The sequence below is a fragment of the Pelophylax lessonae genome, assembly GCF_965119305.1.
Source record: "Pelophylax lessonae genome assembly, chromosome: 2".
NCBI lineage: Eukaryota > Metazoa > Chordata > Amphibia > Anura > Ranidae > Pelophylax > Pelophylax lessonae.
Window position 1 is genome coordinate 652,831,265 of NC_138769.1, and position 23,973 is coordinate 652,855,237.

Sequence of the window (23,973 nt, forward strand, 5' to 3'; positions counted from 1 at the left end):
CCATAAATAAAAATGGGGGTTTGGTCCCACCATATGGCCATATCGTGCTCAAGCCCACTACTACTACGTCAAAGTACCCCATTATCAGTGGGTCCTACACTATCCATGAAAAAGAGATGAATCCAGCCCTTCTAACCCTTGGAGATAACACTCCTTGCTGGGAAAGATGTGCAAATGCACTACAGGGGACTCCTCCTATATCCACTTGATGGTGGACACTGATTGAGTACAGGTGTGTGTGGGGGGTGGGGAGGGCTGCTCAACCCCGATAGTCTGGTCAGACCGAATACATAATAAACAGGCAAAAAATTTGGGGGAGCATACCCATGTATTTCCAAAGCTGCTGCAGCTATGAACCAAAAGACATGTATATTAAAAAAGAATAGCGCGCAAATGCAAAAGAAATTACTACCAAATCTGAAGAGAGTCCATAAATAAAAATGGGGGTTTGGTCCCACCATATGGCCATATCGTGCTCAAGCCCACTACTACTACGTCAAAGTACCCCATTATCAGTGGGTCCTACACTATCCATGAAAAAGAGATGAATCCAGCCCTTCTAACGCTTGGAGATAACACTCCTTGCTGGGAAAGATGTGCAAATGCACTACAGGGGACTCCTCCTATATCCACTTGATGGTGGACACTGATTGAGTACAGGTGTGTGTGGGGGGTGGGGAGGGCTGCTCAACCTCGATAATCTGGTCAGACCGAATACATAATAAACAGGCAAAAAATTTGGGGCAGCATACCCATGTATTTCCAAAGCTGCTGCAGCTATGAACCAAAAGACATGTATATTAAAAAAGAATAGCGCGCAAATGCAAAAGAAATTACTACCAAATCTGAAGAGAGTCCATAAATAAAAATGGGGGTTTGGTCCCACCATATGGCCATATCGTGCTCAAGCCCACTACTGCGTCAAAGTACCCCATTATCAGTGGGTCCTACACTATCCATGAAAAAGAGATGAATCCAGCCCTTCTAACCCTTGGAGATAACACTCCTTGCTGGGAAAGATGTGCAAATGCACTACAGGGGACTCCTCCTATATCCACTTGATGGTGGACACTGATTGAGTACAGGTGTGTGTGGGGAGGGCTGCTCAACCACGATAGTCTGGTCAGACCGAATACATAATAAACAGGCAAAAAATTTGGGGGAGCATACCCATGTATTTCCAAAGCTGCTGCAGCTATGAACCAAAAGACATGTATATTAAAAAAGAATAGCGCGCAAATGCAAAAGAAATTACTACCAAATCTGAAGAGTCCATAAATAAAAATGGGGGTTTGGTCCCACCATATGGCCATATCGTGCTCAAGCCCACTACTACGTCAAAGTACCCCATTATCAGTGGGTCCTACACTATCCATGAAAAAGAGATGAATCCAGCCCTTCTAACCCTTGGAGATAACACTCCTTGCTGGGAAAGATGTGCAAATGCACTACAGGGGACTCCTCCTATATCCACTTGATGGTGGACACTGATTGAGTACAGGTGTGTGTGGGGGGTGGGGAGGGTTGCTCAACCTCGATAGTCTGGTCAGACCGAATACATAATAAACAGGCAAAAAATTTGGGGGAGCATACCCATGTATTTCCAAAGCTGCTGCAGCTATGAACCAAAAGACATGTATATTAAAAAAGAATAGCGCGCAAATGCAAAAGAAATTACTACCAAATCTGAAGAGAGTCCATAAATAAAAATGGGGGTTTGGTCCCACCATATGGCCATATCGTGCTCAAGCCCACTACTACGTCAAAGTACCCCATTATCAGTGGGTCCTACACTATCCATGAAAAAGAGATGAATCCAGCCCTTCTTTTTTTTTTTTTTTTTAAATAATCTTTATTTAACAAATTCAAAACAACCTACAGAAATATAAAATAGCAAAGAAGTGCATAAGTGCATGTAGAAAAAAAAAAAAAGAACACAGAAAAGGCACAATCGGCATTATGTTCAGTCCGGACATCATTAGTGAAACAAAAAGAAAAAGTCCATAGGGATCAATTAATCAGTCATTGTGAAAGCGTGTGCCAATATCGGCCAAACAGCAAATACAATTATGGACCCCCAGGATGCGCTGTGTCTGTCAGTGCCACCCAAAAAAAGGGATCCCCGCAGAGGAGGCCGGAGGGCCCGACAGACACCACACACAATTCCAGCATCTGTACACATTAACGTCCGTGTTACAGTTTATACAGCCGCAGAATCGACTACTGGCCTCAGAGAGACAAGAAAAGAAAAGAAAAGAAAAGAAAAGGGAAAAAAGAAAAAAGGGGGGGGGGAGAGATAGTATAGAGGAAAAGACAAACATGAAGGATGAATCCAGCCCTTCTAACCCTTGGAGATAACACTCCTTGCTGGGAAAGATGTGCAAATGCACTACAGGGGACTCCTCCTATATCCACTTGATGGTGGACACTGATTGAGTACAGGTGTGTGTGGGGGGTGGGGAGGGCTGCTCAACCTCGATAGTCTGGTCAGACCGAATACATAATAAACAGGCAAAAAATTTGGGGGAGCATACCCATGTATTTCCAAAGCTGCTGCAGCTATGAACCAAAAGACATGTATATTAAAAAAGAATAGCGCGCAAATGCAAAAGAAATTACTACCAAATCTGAAGAGAGTCCATAAATAAAAATGGGGGTTTGGTCCCACCATATGGCCATATCGTGCTCAAGCCCACTACTGCGTCAAAGTACTCCATTATTAGTGGGTCCTACACTATCCATGAAAAAGAGATGAATCCAGCCCTTCTAACGCTTGGAGATAACACTCCTTGCTGGGAAAGATGTGCAAATGCACTACAGGGGACTCCTCCTATATCCACTTGATGGTGGACACTGATTGAGTACAGGTGTGTGTGGGGGGTGGGGAGGGCTGCTCAACCTCGATAATCTGGTCAGACCGAATACATAATAAACAGGCAAAAAATTTGGGGCAGCATACCCATGTATTTCCAAAGCTGCTGCAGCTATGAACCAAAAGACATGTATATTAAAAAAGAATAGCCCGCAAATGCAAAAGAAATTACTACCAAATCTGAAGAGAGTCCATAAATAAAAATGGGGGTTTGGTCCCACCATATGGCCATATCGTGCTCAAGCCCACTACTGCGTCAAAGTACCCCATTATCAGTGGGTCCTACACTATCCATGAAAAAGAGATGAATCCAGCCCTTCTAACCCTTGGAGATAACACTCCTTGCTGGGAAAGATGTGCAAATGCACTACAGGGGACTCCTCCTATATCCACTTGATGGTGGACACTGATTGAGTACAGGTGTGTGTGGGGGGTGGGGAGGGCTGCTCAACCTCGATAGTCTGGTCAGACCGAATACATAATAAACAGGCAAAAAATTTGGGGGAGCATACCCATGTATTTCCAAAGCTGCTGCAGCTATGAACCAAAAGACATGTATATTAAAAAAGAATAGCGCGCAAATGCAAAAGAAATTACTACCAAATCTGAAGAGAGTCCATAAATAAAAATGGGGGTTTGGTCCCACCATATGGCCATATCGTGCTCAAGCCCACTACTACGTCAAAGTACCCCATTATCAGTGGGTCCTACACTATCCATGAAAAAGAGATGAATCCAGCCCTTCTAACCCTTGGAGATAACACTCCTTGCTGGGAAAGATGTGCAAATGCACTACAGGGGACTCCTCCTATATCCACTTGATGGTGGACACTGATTGAGTACAGGTGTGTGTGGGGGGTGGGGAGGGCTGCTCAACCTCGATAGTCTGGTCAGACCGAATACATAATAAACAGGCAAAAAATTTGGGGGAGCATACCCATGTATTTCCAAAGCTGCTGCAGCTATGAACCAAAAGACATGTATATTAAAAAAGAATAGCGCGCAAATGCAAAAGAAATTACTACCAAATCTGAAGATCTGTGATCATTGCAGGCAGAAGGACGGACAGCTGTGTCCTTTTCTCTCAGCGTGGAGAGATCAAGTGTGTCAGATGGCAATCGGAGCCGCCTGACACACGTGTCAGCTTCCCCGCTGACGATCGGGGGGGGGGGGGAGCGCACCGTTGGCGACGCATGCTCGCCCCCTAGCTCCACCCAGGCAGAGGAAGATGGAGAGTCCTAAACGATTTCAGGGACTTAGGAGCTAAGTTGAGGACTAGGACCTCCAAGGTAGTATTTTCAGAAATACTACCTGTACCTCGAGCCACACCAGAGAGGCAGCGGGAGACTAGGGATGTTAACAAGTGGCTGAGGAGCTGGTGTAGTAAGGAGGGTTTCGGGTTCCTGGAGAACTGGGCCGACTTCTCAGTCGGCCACCGGCTCTTTGGTAGGGACCGATTGCACCTAAATGGGGAGGGTGCAGCCGTACTGGGTGAGAGGATGGCCGAAAAGTTAGAGGGGCTTTTAAACTAGGTGACGGGGGGGAGGGTACAGATGTAGAATTAGCCAGTGGAAAGCAAGATTCAGAGGGCACCAATGGGGGGGCATTAGCGGTAGGGTGTTCGGAGCTCCTAAACCCAGGTCGGGTATGGGGAAAAATCAAAAAAGCAGCCTAAAAACATCAAATGAGGATGTATGTAAACTGGCACCAATACTAGGGCTTATTACTGTGTAAACTGGCACCAATACTAGGGGTTATTACTGCGTAAACTGGCACCAATACTAGGGGCTATTACTGCATAAACTGGCACCAATACTAGGGGCTAATACTGCGTAAACTGGCACCAATACAAGGGGTTTTTACTGTGTACACTGGCACCAATACTAGGGGTTATGACTTTGTAAACTGGCACCGATACTAGGAGCTATTACTGTGTAAACTGGCACCAATACTAGGAGATATTACTGTGTAAACTGGCACCAATACTAGGGGTTATTACTGTGTAAGCTGTCACCAATACCAGGAGCTATTACTGCGTAAACTGACACCAACACAAGGGGCTATTACTGCATAAACTGGCACCAATACTCGTTCAAGCTGACGATGTGATCATCTCCGAGCGATGCGCATCGGTGCTGCCCCGTACCTCCAAAATGTACAGCTGCGGCTGACGCAGATGGGCAGTTTTGCACGCGGGTCCTTTTTGTCCAGTCAGGTTGGCCTCGCGTTTTATGTCCGTCTGCCCTCCGTCTCTTACTTTTATTGTACACTCTGATTCTTCCTCTGAGTAGATTTAAATTCTTGCAGGTCTTCCATTGTTACCTCGATGCATTAGGCCTTCCCTCACGTGAATTTTCTGCTCATTCTTTTCCTGTTGGCACCGCTACGGCGGCTTGGCATGGGTTTTTCCGATACAGAGACCCAGCGCCTTGGTAGGTGGGAATTTTCTTGTTTTTTCCTTGTATTTTCACCCACACTTGTTGTTTTGCTTGCAGGCTTTCATCCGGCCTTGATTTGGATCATCGGGGGACTCCTTTATATATTAGGCCTCTCGTCGGGCTGAAGTTTTGGAGTTATGGCAAGAATTTGGGCTGCACATTTCGATGTTGCCAGGATTCGTTGGCGTGGGCGGCGTGGTTTACGCTGGTCTCCGGTGCTTCCAGAGTGCTTACATCTCCAATCCCGTGTTTCCGGCCCCATCGTTTTGGTTCTTCATGCTGGGGGGAATGATGTGGGTTACACACGCTCCGTGGACCTCATTTCAGCTATTAAACAGGATATTGCCCATTGCTATGCAGTCTTCACCAACATAGTCATTGTTTGGTCTGAAATCGTGCTCCAGCTTCTTTGGGCTCGGGACATCCCTGGTCCACATTTGGAATGCTTTCGCCGGAAGGTTAATACACAGGTTTCTAAGTTTGTTCTGAGAATTGTGGGGATTGTTGTCTGGCACAAGGATTTGGAGGGGGATAATAGTGATCTCTTGAGACAGGATGGTGTTTCCCTCAATCATATTGGTCATATTTTTAACCATGGCCTTCAGACCGGTGTGGAACTGGCGCTGGCTGCGGTGGGGCGCTCGTCAATTTAACACTGATATGCAGGTGGGCGGTTTTTGACCTTGCCAGCATTAAAACCTGGTAATGGGCTATGTCCTTGACTGGAAGTTGAAGCTAATCTGTCCAGCACTGTCCAACACTTATGGTAAGGACAGGCCCCTTTTGGAATTGTATTGTTACACCTGCTCACAGTTCAACTGTGACTGACACTGGTTTAAAGTGTTAACATGTTCTGTGTTTGAAATTAAATAAAGCTGTGGCTTTGCCCTTTCCAACTCAATGTTTGCAAGTGTGGTGTTTCTTGTACTGCACAGGGGGCAAGGGAATTATATATGTTAATAGTCGTTATTCCTAGGCTTTTGCGCCTCATCAGTCAAGATATCTGCCTGTCTATTGGGACTGACTATGGGCTGCCTAATTAATATAATGTTGCACCTTGCTTTATACAGTATATAATTATATTAGCGTTATTTTCTGTCTATTGTTATATTTGTGCATGTTTGCACACTCAACTGCAACAGTGTAAATGGTTGATGAACTTTGAAGGCTGATCCAGAAAATTAGAAATCCAAAACATTTTTTAGAGCAGTAAAAAGGACAAAAACAGAAATACAATAAATGTAAAATGAAGCTATAGTGTTTGATATAGAAAATTTATCAAGGTACCAACATCCCGATTGAATCTCAAAGTCTGAGTAGGAAAAGAAAACCTACCAAAAAAGTGGGTAGTGGCTCAAGGTGTCTAAGCCACCATCCTGAAAAAATGGAAAAGAACAAAGAAAAACAAAACAGAGGGGAAAACACGAAAAGGGAAGGAAAAGAGAAACATATAGGGCAAAAGGGAAAAGAAAAGGAAAGGAAGGAAGGAAAAAGTATAGATAAAGAAGTATATATGGGAGGGCTGGTGGGATTTTAAAGGTACCATAAAGCATGAGGTAACAACAATTGTAAAATCAAGTTATTTATTATAACACTTTAAAAGCAGATATGGAAAAACACATATACAATACATATATGAAACAAACTATGGTCCATTACAGAGGTACAAAGAATAGGCAATCTGTATTATATAACTCATCCGATGTAAAAATCATCAGAGATTAACCCAACATGTTTCGCAGCCTAGAGGGGGACGCTTCTTCAGGGGTCTGTGTCATACTTTACACTTTAAGCATTTAATGACCTGTGTAATAAAATAACAAACAACAAAAAAAGAAAACATATAGTTATGCATGATGAAAACATAACGGTCAGGCATGCAGATGTGGCACCCCTATCAGTGCTGTATTTTGGCCTAGGCCAACAAGGCCCAGGCCTAGGGCGGCACTTTTGCAGGGGGGCAGCAAAAAAGCCACCCCCCCCCTCCACCTGAGACTCTTTTGGCCACTGGTTGCTAGAGTTGCCTCTCTCTTACCCCCTCTCTCTCACCTTTCCTCTCTCTCTCTCTCATTCCCCCCTCTCTCTCTCATTCCCCCCTCTCTCCCTCACCCCCCCTCTCTCTCATCCCCTCTCTCACCCCCCCCCTCGCTCTCTCTCATCCCCTCTCTCTCTCTCATCCCCCCTTGCTCTCTCTCTCTCATTCCCCCCTCTCTCTCACTCCCTCTCTCTCTCTCACATCCCCTTTCAACCCCCTCTCGTGAGATCTCAGGGGTTCATACTGGGACTTGCAGTCCTTCAATTTTGGAGGGAGTGACATCCGGTAAAAAAGGAGTGGGGCAAATTTACATAGGAGGAGGAGGGGGGGGGGGCGCCAAATTTTAGTCTTGCCTAGGGCAGCACAAAACCAAAATACACCACTGACCCCTATACACCATGCACAGTGTCCCACCACGAGAAGTCACCCGGGAGCACACCAGGGAGAGGGCAGGCATGCACCCCCACATACGCCTTACCCACGTGGAGGAAGAGTAGGAAAGGGACACCTAAAGAGCATGACCCAAGAAGACATCCGAAGAGTGCCAGCTAGGGACAATGAATGAGAGGAAAAGCCAAAACCCCCAAGGACAAAAACACCCAGAAGAAAATATGAGACAAGATGGAGACAGAGGTGATGAGAGACCTCTTTATTTGCGGTTATTTACCTGAATGGTACTATCCATCAAATATAATAGGTAATAAGTTAAAAACAGCAGGGCAGGAAAAAGTATGGCACCCAATTAAGGGACTGCATAAACGGGAACCGAGGGGTCCCTATCTATAATAAAAATAGAAAAGTATGTTTGTAGTGACCATAAAGTCACAAGCAAAATGTAATCAAAAAGAGGAGAAAAAGATATGAGAAGGGGGGGGGAGATAACAGGGAAGAGGGGGAGGCTACCTCATAAGATGAGAAATAGGCAATCCTGAGAGGCCGGTTGTAGGAACAATTTTAAATATATGTAATGTGTAGTTCGTGGTTAACGGGTAGGCCAACAGCGGGCCAGTTCCCGGGCAAGCCCGTAGAGACTCAAAACGATATCCAGACGGCAATACCACGGTAGGAATATATCTAATGTATAAAACAAAATTAAATTGGAATATCAAACGGGGCAAGGAATCCAAGCACAATAGCATAGAGATATAGTCCCGATAGACACTTACCAAAGATATTCAAGCAACCGGAATGGCCATTTCGCATCTGATGCCGCCAAGGGTCCCGCCTAAATACTTCCTCAACCCGGCGCCTAGTGCACGTCATAGACGTGCGCCTCAGGCGCGGGTCAGATCCTCAACTGCGGGCGCAATAGGGTGCGCGCGCAGTGCTACACTGAATTCAGCCACAATGCGCATTACACAGGTCATTAAAGGCTTAAAGTGTAAATTATGACACAGACCCCTGAAGAAGCGGCCCCCTCTAGGCTGTGAAACATGTTGGGTTAATCTCTGATGATTTGTACATCGGATGAGTTATATAATACAGATTGCCTATTCTTTGTACCTCTGTAATGGACCATAGTTTGTTTCATATATGTATTGTATATGTGTTTTTCCATATCTGCTTTTAAAGTGTTATAATAAATAACTTGATTTTACAATTGTTGTTACCTCATGCTTTATGGTACCTTTAAAATCCCACCAGCCCTCCCATATATACTTCTTTATCTATACTTTTTCCTTCCTTCCTTTCCTTTTCTTTTCCCTTTTGCCTTATATGTTTCTCTTTTCCTTCCCTTTTCGTGTTTTCCCCTCTGTTTTGTTTTTCTTTGTTCTTTTCCATTTTTTCAGGATGGTGGCTTAGACACCTTGAGCCACTACCCACTTTTTTGGTAGGTTTTCTTTTCCTACTCAGACTTTGAAATAAATGTAAAATAGAAATGGATCTGTCATGTGACGTCAGGTTCAGTTTCTACATTTTTGGGTTTAACATTATTTTACATTTTCTTCTGTTTTTTTGTGAAAGGACCTAGAAATCTGTCAAAAAGACAATGCTAAACTGCGGCACCGGATCCAGATTTTGGAAAACATGCTGGAGCTGGGGAAACTGCAGCTGAAGGACCTCAGGGAAAACAATTATCACTCAATCAAAAGCAAAGTGTATAAAACAAGCCGGACCAAAAGCCGAATGGAAGATGTCCAGCTGCCCCCTACCTCTGGGAACCTTATTGTTTATGATAAAGGTTGGCAAGTTTCATGGCTTTAAGAAAAAGCAAATTTTTAATATTTTTTATGAAGGGAAGAAACTGATTGAAAGCTATAGAAAATAAAGGTACATTCACTCATAAACACATTAATCCCATAGGTGGGACACTTTTGAAATATAGGAGGCCTCAAGTAGGGCCCCAACAGACAAATAGGATGGTGTCCGGAGTCAATGCCTAACGACACTCTGGTGCCATACCTGACTCCATCCTATCCTACATAGAGCAAAAGGGAAATACATTCCCTGCAAAACATTTCCAAAAAGAAAGTAAAGATGAGTGGGGGAATCTAATGGTGGTGGGAAGTGAGAAATACATGCCTATCATCCTGTTAAAAACATGTCTTTAATCTCTGAAAAAAGATCACATCCTGAAACATGTTTGCAATTTCAGATCACCCTCCTGCAGCATGTCCACTGTCTCAGACTATCTTAGATTATAAAGTCGCTGCATCTCTGCCCCTCAGCAACTGAAAGTATTCAACCGTTAAACCCTTCTAACCGCTGTGATTCCTCCTACCAGCATGTACCTCATTGTACTTAAAGCGGAGTTCCCCCCTGGAAAGTTTTTTTTAATAAAAATACCCCCGGGACAGTCAGGGCTAGTGCATTCCACAATGGATAGCCTCTGATCTGTCCCGAGTTGCACTTACCTTTTAGAAGTAATACTTACCTTGAAAATGTATTGTCCAGCGCTGCCATCTCAGGTGTAGGCACCTTGAAGCCAGCGCGATCCTCTTCTGTGTCCTCTTCCGTCTTCTTCGGTCCCACGATGCACTGCACCGGCCCCGCCGTCACTTCCGGTGCGGGCGCGTCATCCCTCCACAGCTTCTGGGCATGCCTAGAAGCTGTTTAGCAAGGTATGACGGCGCCTGCACCGGAACTGACGTCGGGGCCGGTGCAGGCGCATTGATTCCTGGGAGCGATGACGTTCAGCTCCCAGGAATCATTGCAAGCCAGGAAGTGACGAGTCGCCGTGGCCGCCGTGGGGAGGAAATAAGGTAAGTATATTTTCTTCTATACGAGTTAAGTAAAAAAAAAAAAAAAAGAATTGCGATTATCCATTTGTTTTTCAGGTGACCCGGAGCAAGAAGATGGAGGTAAGTATAATTTTAGGGTGGAACTCCGCTTTAAGTATGAGTCAACAAGAGGAACAACTCGGGGGGGGGGGAGCAAGTGTTCCACACATATGGAAAGTAGAAAACTTGCTGCTGCTGCTGGGAAGCAGAGAAGCAGCGGCTTCTCAAAACATGAGCCCCAGAAAGATAAATATACAATGGCATATCCTCCATGGGTACAATGTGTGCTGAAGAAGGAACCACCATTAGTCAAGGGATGGTGGTAAGTTTTGCAGGGTAGGACTGTATGGCTGTACTGTATGATAGAGGGTCACTTATTACTGATCCCTGAACTTTGCATCACAAATTACTGACCTCTGAACCCTGAGTCACTTATTACTTACTCCTGAGCTCTGCATCTCTTACTACTGACCTCTGAACTTTGCATTACTTACTACTGACCTCTGAACTTTGCATTACTTACTACTGACCTCTGGACTTTTCAACACTTACTACTGACCAGTGAACTCTGCATCACTTACTACTGAACCCCTGCACTCAGCATCCCTTTAAGCTATGGTCAATATTCAACAACTCTAACAGCATGGATGATGAATGCTCTTCTACATCTACCACTCTCATAAACCCTCTTAATAGCTTGCCTTGCCAGGTTTACTGTATGAATACAGTATGTGAAGTCTAACTCCCATTTTCTGCAGATTGTTCAGCCATATTTGAGAGAGGGAGAAAGGAAAACGGCTATTATCGCATACAACCCAAACCACTCACTGAACCAATTACCGTTTTCTGTGACATGTCCAATGGAGGAGGATGGACTGTTATTCAACGCCGCAGCAATGGTAAAGTCAGTTTTAACAGGTAAAATAAATAGCATAAACCTACAATAGAACAAACGTTGTTTTCTGATGGAAGTTACATATAGAGAAGCTGTGACCAAGAGGCGAGGTGATAACTTTATCTCTGAGGGTATTTCTAACCAATTAGGATTCTAGATTTCAGTTACCGGTATATTGCCCACCATAGCTACAGAGCTTTGTTAACATACAGCTCCACACAAATCAAAAAAATATACACGTGGGGGTCATTTTAGGTATGGATGCAACAGAAAATTATAACCATGCAAATTGGGGCCTTCAAACGAAACAGTGTGGTAAGAAAATATGTCCGGAAATATTACACTCTCACATCCAGGTTAAAGTGACACTAAACAATATCCTTATTCTCCTAAAATAATCCATACACATCCACTTCTTTATGACCCTGTAATCTATTTTTCATTGAATCATTTCGTACTGTGTTTTTCTGCTTCCTTGTATAGTTCTTGATGGGCTCTTGAACCTCTCCTTTTTCTTCTCACTTCCAATTGTTTGGAAGAAGCAGTGCATGTTAGTTGCAGCCATGTGCACTGCTTTATGCACACTACACATCCCATAATTCATAGTCAATCTTTGAGTGAGCAACAAAGGGTAGATGCATTCCTACATACTGTGGGACCATGGAGAAAAACATGGCCACCCTCAAACACGAAGTAACCTATAAAGTCTATAAACCAGTGGTGGGATTCAGCCGGTTCGCACCGGTTCCATAGAACCAGTTACTAACTTTCTGCAAGTTCGCAGAACCGGCTGATCCCTCTGCGCGTCTAAGGACGCGCAGTACAATTGAATGTACCGCGCAGCCGCAGACGTGGCGGCCGGGGAGCAGAGCAGTGCGCCCCGACCCGCCCATTCTGTGACAATAGCGAATGAAAATTTGCTATTGTCACACGGATCCTCCTCCTGGCCATTCAGGGAGCGGGTCCTCCTGCTTCCTGATTGGCTGAAAGGCAAACCCCGTGCCATTGGACAAGGAGGCGGGAGGACTGAGGACTCGGAGACGCGGGGAGCCGGGGACTGAAGAGAAGCCGTCCGTGAGGTAAGTGCATGGGGATCGCTGGCACTCTTCAATTATTGGGGGAAATGCTGTGGCACTCTGCAATCATTGGGGGCAATGCTGTGGCGCTCTGCAATTATTGGGGGCAATGCTGTGGCGATCTGCAATGATTGGGGACAATGCTGTGGCGCTCTGCAATCATTGGGGGCAATGCTGTGGCGCTCTGCAATTATTGGGGGCAATGCTGTGGCGCTCTGCAATTATTGGGGGCAATGCTGTGGCGCTCTGCAATCATTGGGGGCAATGCTGTGGCGCTCTGCAATTATTGGGGACAATGCTGTGGCGCTCTGCAATCATTTGGGGGCAATGCTGTGGCGCTCTGCAATTATTGGGGGCAATGCTGTGGCACTCTGCAATTATTGGGGCAATGCTGTGGCACTCTGCAATTATTGGGGGCAATGCTGTGACACTCTGCAATTATTGGGGGCATTGCTGTGGCACTCTGCATTTATTGGGTGCAATGCTGTGGCACTCTGCAATGATCGGGGGCAATGCTGTGGGCACTCTTCAATTATTGGGGGCAATGCTGTGGCACTCTGCAATTATTGGGGACAATGCTGTTGCACTCTGCAATTATTGGGGACAATGCTGTTGCACTCTGCAATTATTGGGGGCAATGCTGTGGCACTCTGCAATCATTGGGGGCAATGCTGTGGCGCTCTGCAATTATTGGGGGCAATGCTGTGGCGATCTGCAATGATTGGGGACAATGCTGTGGCGCTCTGCAATCATTGGGGGCAATGCTGTGGCGCTCTGCAATTATTGGGGGCAATGCTGTGGCGCTCTGCAATTATTGGGGGCAATGCTGTGGCGCTCTGCAATCATTGGGGGCAATGCTGTGGCGCTCTGCAATTATTGGGGACAATGCTGTGGCGCTCTGCAATCATTTGGGGGCAATGTTGTGGCGCTCTGCAATCATTGGGGGCAATGCTGTGGCGCTCTGCAATCATTGGGGGCAATGCTGTGGCGCTCTGCAATTATTGGGGGCAATGCTGTGGCACTCTGCAATTATTGGGGCAATGCTGTGGCACTCTGCAATTATTGGGGGCAATGCTGTGACACTCTGCAATTATTGGGGGCATTGCTGTGGCACTCTGCATTTATTGGGTGCAATGCTGTGGCACTCTGCAATGATCGGGGGCAATGCTGTGGGCACTCTTCAATTATTGGGGGCAATGCTGTGGCACTCTGCAATTATTGGGTGCAATGCTGTGGCACTCTTCAATTATTGGGGACAATGCTGTTGCACTCTGCAATTATTGGGGGCAATGCTGTGGCACTCTGCAATTATTGGGGGCAATGCTGTGGCACTCTGCAATCATTGGGTGCAATGCTGTGGCACTCTGCAATCATTGGGGGCAATGCTGTGGCACTCTGCAATTATTGTGGGCAATGCTGTGGCACTCTGAAATCATTGGGGGCATGCTGTGGGCACTCTGCATTGATTGGGGCAATGCTGTGGGCACTCTGCAATCATTGGGGGCAATGCTGTGGGCACTCTGCAATCATTGGGGGCAATGCTGTGGGCACTCTGCAATGATCATTGGGGGCAATGCTGTGGCACTCTGCAATGATCATTGGGGGCAATGCTGTGGGCACTCTGCAATGATTGGGGGCAATGCTGTGAGCACTCTTCAATCATTGGGGGCAATGCTGTGGGCACTCTGCAATCATTGGGGGCAATGCTGTGGGCACTCTGCAATCATTGGGGGCAATGCTGTGGGCACTCTGCAATGATTGGGGGCAATGCTGTGGCACTCTGCAATGATTGGGGGCAATGCTGTGGCACTCTGCAATCATTGGGGGCAATGCTGTGGTCACTGTGCATTGAAAGGGGGCACGCTGGTCTCTCTGCATTGAAAGGGGGGTACGCTGGTCACTGTGCATTGAAATGGGGGCATGCTGGTCACTGTGCATTGAAAGGGGGGCACGCTGGTCACTGTGCATTGAAAGGGGGCACGCTGGTCATTCTGCTGGGAAAGTCGGAACTGGTTACTAAAATTTTTGAATCCCACCACTGCTATAAACCCATGAAGTCCCAGTAGTAACCTACAGTATGTCTGTGAAAGTTGGCTCATAAGGAAGCTGAACGCTGAAGAATTGATGCTTTTGACCTATGGTGTTGGAGAAGACCCTTGAAAGTCCCTTGGACGTCAAGAAGATCAAACGAAAAAATCCTGAAGGAAATTTACCCTGAATATTCACTGGAAGGACAGATCCTGAAGCTGAAGCTGAAACTCAAATACTTTGGCCACCTAATGCGAAGAGAGGAAACATGGAAGGAAAAAGGAGAAGCGGATGACAGAAAACAAGATGGATAGCATCATCAAAACAATGAACATGAAGTTAAGCAAACTCCGGGAGGCAGTGGAGGAAAGAAAAGCCTGGTGCTCTATGGTTCATGAGGTCAGGAAGAGTCAGACACGACTAAACAACTGAACAACAACAACATGAAGTGAAATCAGAGCAGCAGAAAAAGGAGGAGGCTAAGAGCAATAGAGGGTACTTTTTTTTTTTAAATAAAAAATACATACCTGAATTTTTTTTTTTTTAACGTGCCTTAAATGGAATGCGCCTCCCCTCCCTCGATAAAATTAACAACACCAATGCAATCATGGGAAGAATTCATATGTAGACTAGAGAGATGTAGTCTACAATGCAACTCCTATTCTTCCCTTCTGGGGTAAGCCTTGGACCTCTCCCTCAACTGGGAGGTAAGATTAATGCTTGCCTAATACTGAGGATGCCTGGACTCTATTTCTAAATGCTAAAGAACTGAGATCTTTTACTGTGCATTCCCTCAATCTGTCAGGACTTCTTTGTGGCTTAGTGACAACTTTGTGTAAAAAAAAAAAAAAAATGTTTGTAATTTTCCAGAAACTTGTGCCATAATATAAAATATTCCATGGACTCAACATGCCTCTCAGAAAATAGCTTGGGGTAGCTACTTTTCAAAAAGGGGGAATTGGGGGAGGGGAGGTGGTGCTATCTTGGCATTTCAGGGCCTCCGAAACTGTGATAGGTAGTGAGGAGTGAAATGAGAAATGTACGTCCTTTGAAATCATGAAGGCGGTGATTGGTTTCCGGCACCCGTACGTGGCTAAACTCTGCAAAAGTCTCACACATGTGGTACTCAGGAGAAGCAGCAGAATGTATTTTGGGGTGTTATTTCTCAAATGCCCATGACATTTGTGAGCAATAAATCATTTCAATGACAACTTTGTGTAAAAACATTTTTTTTATTTTATTTGTCATTTTTCAAACACTTGTGACAAAAAAAAAAAATAATATTAAACGGGCTCAACGTGCCTCTCAGCAAAGTCCTTGGGGTGTCTACTTTCCAAAAAGGGGTAATTTGGGGGGGTTTTGTACTGTCCTGCCATTTTAGCACTTCAATAAATGAGATAGGCAGTCGGAAATTAAAAGCTGCATAAATTCCAGTAAATATACCATAGTTTGTAGACGCTATAACGTTTGCGCAAACCAATAAATATACACTTATTACCAAAGACATGCAGATAAATACATTTTGGCCTAAATGTATGACAAAAAATGACTTTATTGTATATTTTTTATAAGAAAAGATAGAAAATATAATTTTTTCTCAACATATTCGGTCTTTTTTAGTTTATATCGCAAACAATAAAAATCCCAGTGGTGATCAAATACCACTAAAAGAAAGCTCTATTTGTGGTAAAAAAAAAGGACATATATTTCGTTTGGGTACAGCATTGCATGCCCGTGCAATTACCAGTTAAAGTCGCGCAGTGCCAAACTGCAAAAAATGGCCTGGTCATAAGGGGGTAAAACCTTCTGGTCCTTAAGTGGTTAACCCAATAAAAACTATTGTACCAGAAAATTTAAAATCTGGAAATTTCAGAATGTGATTGCTCTTTTGTAGAACAGAAATATTAGCTAAACTTGCATAGACATGATATTATAATCTTATTTGTTTTATTGTGCATCTATTGTGTTGTCTCATGTCAGCTTTCTCATTGATTCCCAGGAATTGGCAAGAGTATAAAGAAGGGTTCGGCCTCTTTAAGCACAGGAATGATGAATACTGGTTGGGGAATGATCATATTTATCATTTGGCGGAATCAAGTAAGTGGGATCTCCAATCTCTGAGCTGTCTATAAAGCATACAACAGTTTAGGGCAGCCTTTCTCAATCGTTTCAATACTAATGAACCCTTGAAATAACGTTATGGTGTCAGGAAACCCCTGCTAAAAATGACTCTATCTACAACTCATGATAAATTCCTGGGAAGAAAGCTCCTTACACTTGTGGTCATTGGGATTGATTACCCCCTTATAGATAGCTAAAAAGATCAATGGCGTCAGCGGGAACTTATTTGAGAGGCAGAAATTGCTCATTGCTCAAGGAACCCCTGGGAACTTCTGGAGGAACCCTGGTTGAGAAACCACGGTTCAGGGACTTCCTTTGTAATGTGTGGCACTACCCCCGAAGGAACTGCTGAGTATTGTCTTTACGGGCTCCCCTGGTTACCAGCACACATTTACTTGAACACGTCTCTGAATCCCTCCTTGTTCCCAATGGCTTGACACATGAAAGAACAGTCCAGGGGTGTTTTTTTTTTTTTTTTTTTGATAATTTGGGATGGGAGAAGGGAACAGTGGGATACTCCAATTGAACTATTCACATTGCTTGAGGACTTCTATCTTCAGAACTCTGCTTGAAAATATGAAACAGCCAGGCTGTTAATCCACACTGCAACTAATGTGGATGGGATTACGTCTCTTGCTCTCTTTGCTCTCTAACAAGATGACTTGATGGACGATAATCTATCTTCAGGACACTCTCACTAGCATCCTCTTTCTGCTGACACCCATCCACTGACTATCCTAGGAGCAGGGGTGGCCCCCCTCAGGTCAGGCCCCTTGACACAAGTTTTTGTACGCACTGTACTGCAGAGACAGATCCTCCAGTGTCTCCCCTCTCAGTCAGCTTCCCTGGACCTCCGGGTTCAGCTCCTCACTGCTACTCTCCAGGCCCTCAGGATGACCCCCTGAGGCCGCATGGCACCTCTATAGAGGAGGAGGCAGCCGTCCCCTCCTTCCAGGACTCCGCTCCCCAACGAAAGACCTTGAGCACATGTGCTCCTGGCTTTTATACAGTATCCCAACATGCACCGAGGCGACTTTCCCTCTGCCAATCACCAGGACTGTATCAAAAGCCTATGCACCCATTTGTCAGGTTTCCTCCCACTGTCCAACATGCCTTCCTATTGGACCAGTGTGAAACACTCTCTAGACAGAATGAGTTGCATCCTGAGCACAATGAGCATATCTCACTAACAGATCCTGCTCTCTGGTAGGCAGAGAACAATATTGTTTTACCTGTAGTCCCTCTGGTAAGCAGACAGAAATAAAAAACTATACTTTCTCACTAGCACCTACCTAGGAGGGTGCTTCAAACGTAAAGATCAGTGATAAAGCATAGTTTACAGTGGCCCAGGGCTGCCAATCAGACCAGATTGCTGAAGTCTGGTGAGTAAAAGATTAAACCTGATTGGCTGCTGTAGGTTTTGGCATCTAAAACGCAGCTCTAGAGGAGAGGTAAAATTAATCAATAAATTGCTCCTGTGATTCAGGAATCACTGCAGCTGTGCTAAAATTAAAAGGTTTACAGCTCATCTTTGATCTGAGATGTATAAAAATTTACTGTGATCAAATTCAGCGTGGTTTTTGCTGCATTTCTGGGTAGGACTGCATTTTCTCACCACATGAATCTCTAATGTGCAACCTCCCCCTCATGCTCAATTATGAGAGTGTAAGAACTGTAGTGGGCTCATAGACAGGGATCCTTCGAACCAGGGAGCATATTAACCTGCATTTTCCCACCCTCAGATTGGGGCCCTTTGGAAAAGCAGGATACTGGAACAATAGGGACTTGTGATATAGAGCAGAGAGGTGCATATGTGCATGTCATGTGAGTCTTCCTGAATGAAAATTGTTTTTTCTAATGAGAATACTTTTTCTTTACAGATAACCAGTACTGAATAAAGTAATTGGGCTGCCATTGCTGACATTTCCTTTTGAAAATGTTAGTTGCCTGGCTTTTAAACTAATCCAGCAGCTTCAGTAGTTTTTCTTCACTGCCCTGGGACAAGGATACAGATTTAGAGCTTAGACTTCACTTGCTGCATGCTTGTTCCAATCAGTGGCTCAGAAAGTCTTGAAGCCTGTGAGAACAAAGCAACTAGCATTTTCAGCTATGTCAGCCTCCATATTTTTCTCAGCACAGGTTTCCTATAATCAGTAAACCTATCTGGCTTTGTTCATGTGCAGGGGAGATGACCCTACAGATTGATCTCATGGACTGGCAGGGGGAAACCAGGCAAGCCATCTATGACAGCTTCAGAATTACAAATGAAGAGGTAAGACATGACATTGGGATAGTTTAGTGTAATGGATTTAACTAACATCGTGGTGTATTTAAAATAGAAGTCCACCTTAACACTAAAATCTCTGCATCTACAGAGCAGACATCCACGATCTAACCCTAACCTATCTAGCCCTGTAGAGAAGAAATCAGTACACATACCTTTTTTGAAGCCGATCTGACCCAATCCCATGCCGAGCTGTCAGCGGTGGCTTTGCCATGGAGGTGGGTGCAGAGGACACAGCCGACAACGGAAGCCCCATAGTAAGTCTATGGGTGACGTCACTCCTCATTCATTTCACAGCCATTGTCGGCCGTTTCCTCTGCAGAGCTTCTGCACCCGGAGATCGGGTCGGATCGGCTTCAGAAAAGGTATATATACTAATTTCTTCTCAACAGAGCTAGATAGGTTAGGGTTAGATCATGGAGGTGACTTTCCCAGGCGATTTGCTTGCAATTTAAGTTCTACTTTGTTGCGACTTTAGAAGCAATTTTAGGGAATACCTGGTTAATCTTCCTGCAATGTCGGATCCGAATCACATCGATATAGATGAGGATCCAACTTGGAACTGACTTCCATTAAAGTCTATGGGCACATGCCAGATAGAAGCAGTGGTGGGATTCAGCCGGTTCGTACCGGTTCCACAAAACCGGTTACTAAACATTTGGAAGTTTGCCGAACCGCCTTACTGTGACCATCTGTATCATCCGTTCTGGCTTTCTCTGCCTCTGTCCCTGCCTGTGGCCGCTGCGGCGGCGCTCTCTCTCTGCGGGGAGGCGGCCAGAGCCCACACACTGCACAAGTCGCCGCAGTATGAACCGAGCCTCGACCCTTAAAATAAAAAAACTTAAAAAATACATGCAGACAAAGGTGCTGGTGAATGTGTCTGGACTCACCCAGACTTTATACAAAGAGCCAACATTGTGGTTACTTTCAAACTGATCCACTGCAAAAACATATGCGTTTTTGTCGTAATTTTGCATCTATTTTATTGCGATTTTACAAGGTTTGCTGTGCGGGTTTTCAAGGACATGTGACTCAAAAACCGCACCACAAACACATCGCGGGTGTGTTTTTCCAGCATTTTCCAATGTTTTAGATGGGAAGGTGCGTTTCTGGGGTGTTTTTTTTTTTTCTCCCCAAACATGCTCCAAAAATGCTGCACGCAGGATATTTTTCACTGCAACGAAAGCACACTGCCCCAGTGTGAACACAATTATTGATTTTAAAGGGAAGCATTTTTGTTTAGCTTTTCAGGATCTTTTTTTAATGCAAAAGCACTTGAAAAACATAAGCAGCCTTATGATAAATGAAATTTCAAATTTGCAAAGCACACAATGGAGTTTATTTACTAAAGCCAAATAGGATGTTCGCGTTGCAAGGAAATTACACTTTGCAAGGGAATTTTACCCAGGGCCTAGTGAATCAGGGGAAGCTCTGCTGAACTCCATCATCCAATCATCTGCAAGCAAAACAAACTTTTTTTTATTTTCCTTGCATGTGATTGGGTATTTTGCCACTTTTCACTATGCTCTTAAGAAAATTGCCTTGCAAAGTGAACAGCCTGCTTTCTTGCCTTTGGTAAATCACCCCCAGTGTATATATGGATGATTTTAATGCTCTTTTTCATCTCCTCTCTACAGGATAATTACAAGCTTTGGTTAGGATATTATTCTGGGAATGCAGGGGATGCCCTAGCTGGTGGGAATAATTTTGAGCATCAATGGTCTGCCTCACCCAGAGGAATGCCCTTTAGCACTCCAGACAAGGATAATGACCGCTTCATCAAAGGCAGCTGTGCCGAAGAAAACAAATGTGGCTGGTGGTTCAACAGGTCAGTAAACAGTTTGCTTAACGGGGACCAATGGGGATAGCAATGTGGAGACTTCCATTAATAATTTCCTTTTTTAAGGTCGCCAAAGCAGTATAGCTTCACTGAATTATAACAGGTATGCAGAGTGGAGAGAAACTTTTTGGAATGTCACTTGTTGCAGTTCACATAACTTACCTGTAATGAAGTATACCCTATGTCCTGCAGGCTGATAGCTCCTATTGAAACCTCCTCTCCATTGATGCCCGGTCCTCTTCACACCACATAAATTGCAGCATTGCTAATAGGTCCGCATGTTCCACACCCTTTTTTTGTCTGGGAGAGAAGGATGAATGACAGGATCATCTCTTCCATTCATAGAATAGGTTACATTCTATGCAAGTACTTTTATAAACAGAGGAGGGGACAGAAAAGGGTGTTCTCTGGGACCTTCTTCAGTCTACTTCTCTGTTCTATGTTAGAATGGAAGCAATTAACCATCGCAGCACCAGAAGTTTTTTTAGGGTGCCCAAGGAAGACATATAAAAAAATCTCAAATTTTATTCACTACAAAGAACAAGCACGTTTTTGCAAAGAGAGATACAGTGAGGGGAAAAAGTATTTGATCCCCTGCTGATTTTGTACATTTTCCCACTGACAAAAAAATGATCAGTCTATAATTTTAATAGTAGGTTTATTTTAACAGTGAGAGACAGAATACCAACAAAAAAGTCTAGAAAAACGCATTTTAAAAAGTTATAAATTGATTTGCATTTTAATGTGTGAAATTAGTATTTGACCCATTTGCAAAACATGACTTAGTACTTGGTGGCAAAACTCTTGTTGGCAATCAGAGGTCAAATGTTTCTTGTAGTTGGCCACCAGGTTTGCACATATCTCAGGAGGGATTTTGTCCCACTCCTCTTTGCAGAGCCTCTTCAAGTCAATAAAGTTTCGAGGCTGACGTTTGGTAACTCGAACCTTCAACTCCCTCCACATATTTTCTTTGGAATTTAGATCTGGAGACTGGCTAGGCCACTCCAGGATCTTAACCTCTTTAGCGGTATTCCCGAGTGTGGCTCGGGGTGGAATTTCACTGCCATTAGCGGTAACCCCGAACCACACTCTGGGTACGGCCAGGGAGCATCGCTGGATCCTGGTAGAGGTTACTTACCTTGTCGCCGGGATCCCGCGATGTGTCCCTGCAGCATACGGCGGCCGGATCTTCCGCCCGATGCTGTGAGCCCCGGCTTCCGTCTCCTGCAACGTGACGCTCGCAGGGAGGTGGAACCGTCGGCAAATTCAAATAGTAAAACACACAAACACACTGATTACATTGCAAAAAAGAATAAATTGACATTAGTTTGCCCCCCAGTGCCCTTTCCTGCAGTTTTACTGTCCTTTAAATATATATACGTATATGTATATATATATATATATATATATATATATATATATATATATGGATATATGTGTATACATATATATATATATATATACATATATATATATATATATACATACATACTTTAACTTATTTATAGTTATTTATTATTTTATATTTTATGATTTTGTTTCAAACTTTATCATACCCGAGATGTTATAAAGAAGAACGCACAGTAGAAAAAAAAAAAATCATATGTAAATAGTTGGTTTGGGCTGCTCCTTTCTTAAGAATTACATGCAAAATAATGGTACCACTTTCAGCACCTAAAATCGGAAACAATCATACCGCCAGGGAGGTTAATGTGCTTCTTGGGCCACTCCTTTGTTGCCTTGGCCATGTGTTTTGGGTCATTGTCATGCTGAAATACCCAACCATGACCCTGAGGGAAGGAAGTTCTCACCCAAGATTGGATGTTTCATGGCCCCGTACATTTTGCCTGTTTTCCTGTTCTCTTAGCAGAAAAACACCCCAAAGCATAATGTTTCCACCTCCATGTTTGATAGTGGGAATGGTGTTCTTGGGGGTCATAGGCAGCATTCCTCCTCCTCAAAACACAGCAAGTTGAGTTGATGCCAAAGAGATTGATTTTGGTCTCATCTGACCACAACACTTTCACCTAGCTCTCCTCTGAATCATTCAGATATTCAATAGCAAACTTCAGACGGGCCTGTACATGTGCTTTCTTAAGCAGGGGGACCTTGTGGGCACTGCAGGATTTCAGTCCTTCATGGCATAGTGTGTTACCAATTGTTTTCTTGTTGACTATGGTCCCAGCTGCCTTGAGATCATTGACAAGATTCTCCTGTGTAGTACTGGGCTGATCATTTCTTTGTTAGTGGGCAAACGTACAAAATCAGCATTTCCCTCACTGTACATACATAGCAATACATCATAAAAACAAATCTGTATTATATCTCCAGTTGGGTGAGAACTCTGTATTTACAGTGTAATATTGTTATGTACTGCTGCCCATATATTAATGGTCACAAACTTAGTCAGATAGTTATTGTCTGAGCCTCTACGCATTTCACAGACTAGAGAATCCGTTTCCTCAGGAGGTTGGACTGGAGAATGCAGGGTCTGTTTAACCAAAGCTCCAAAAGGGGCACAGGCTGTGCCAGAGGCTCCTCCACAGAGGAGCACAGGGGCCACTGTGGTGGGACAACTTAAGAGTTTAAACCACAATACTATAACCAAGGTATAAAGCAGGTAAGTATAACCTTCACAGTACTTAGATTACATGATGATATGGAGGTAGCTGCTGGTCTCAAATCATTAAACATTCCATTTACAGATCGTCATTAGGCCTAGCTACCAATGATAGTTCTCTATGCAGTTTGCCCCATCCAGGGATAAACGGCCATACACCCTCCAGTCTGCAGATTCAACTTTTTTAGATTTAACATGTCATCCTTGGACACCAAATGAACTCTTTCTGATATACAGTCATGGTCAAAAATATTGGCTCCCCTGCATTTCTGTCAGATAATGGATCTCTTCGCCCAGAAAATTGTTGCAATTACAATACTTAGGCATTCTCATGTTTATTTATTTTGGAGAAAATGGAGAAAAAGAAAAGCCAAATCTGACACATTCCACGCAAAACTCTATAAAACGGACTGGACAAAATTATTGGCACCTTCACAAAATTGCAAGAAATAATTGCATTCCAAGTTTGTGATGCTCCAGTAATTTATAATTAAACTCACCAGTATTTATTAACAGGAAGGGAGGGAAAGAAAGGCGAAAAGC

At 44.2% G+C, this 23,973-nt stretch overlaps 1 protein-coding gene across 1 annotated transcript in view; it reads left to right on the forward strand.

The window, feature by feature from the left end:
• Positions 1 to 23,973, forward strand: part of LOC309547041 (fibrinogen-like protein 1) — a 50,622-nt gene that overhangs the window by 12,543 nt on the left and 14,106 nt on the right. The window contains exons 3-7 of the mRNA XM_082246825.1: positions 9,311 to 9,527; positions 11,325 to 11,484; positions 16,565 to 16,662; positions 18,870 to 18,958; positions 20,608 to 20,798. Of these exons, the coding sequence (XP_082102951.1) occupies positions 9,311 to 9,527; positions 11,325 to 11,484; positions 16,565 to 16,662; positions 18,870 to 18,958; positions 20,608 to 20,798 (755 nt within the window). The remainder of the gene's footprint in view (positions 1 to 9,310; positions 9,528 to 11,324; positions 11,485 to 16,564; positions 16,663 to 18,869; positions 18,959 to 20,607; positions 20,799 to 23,973) is intronic.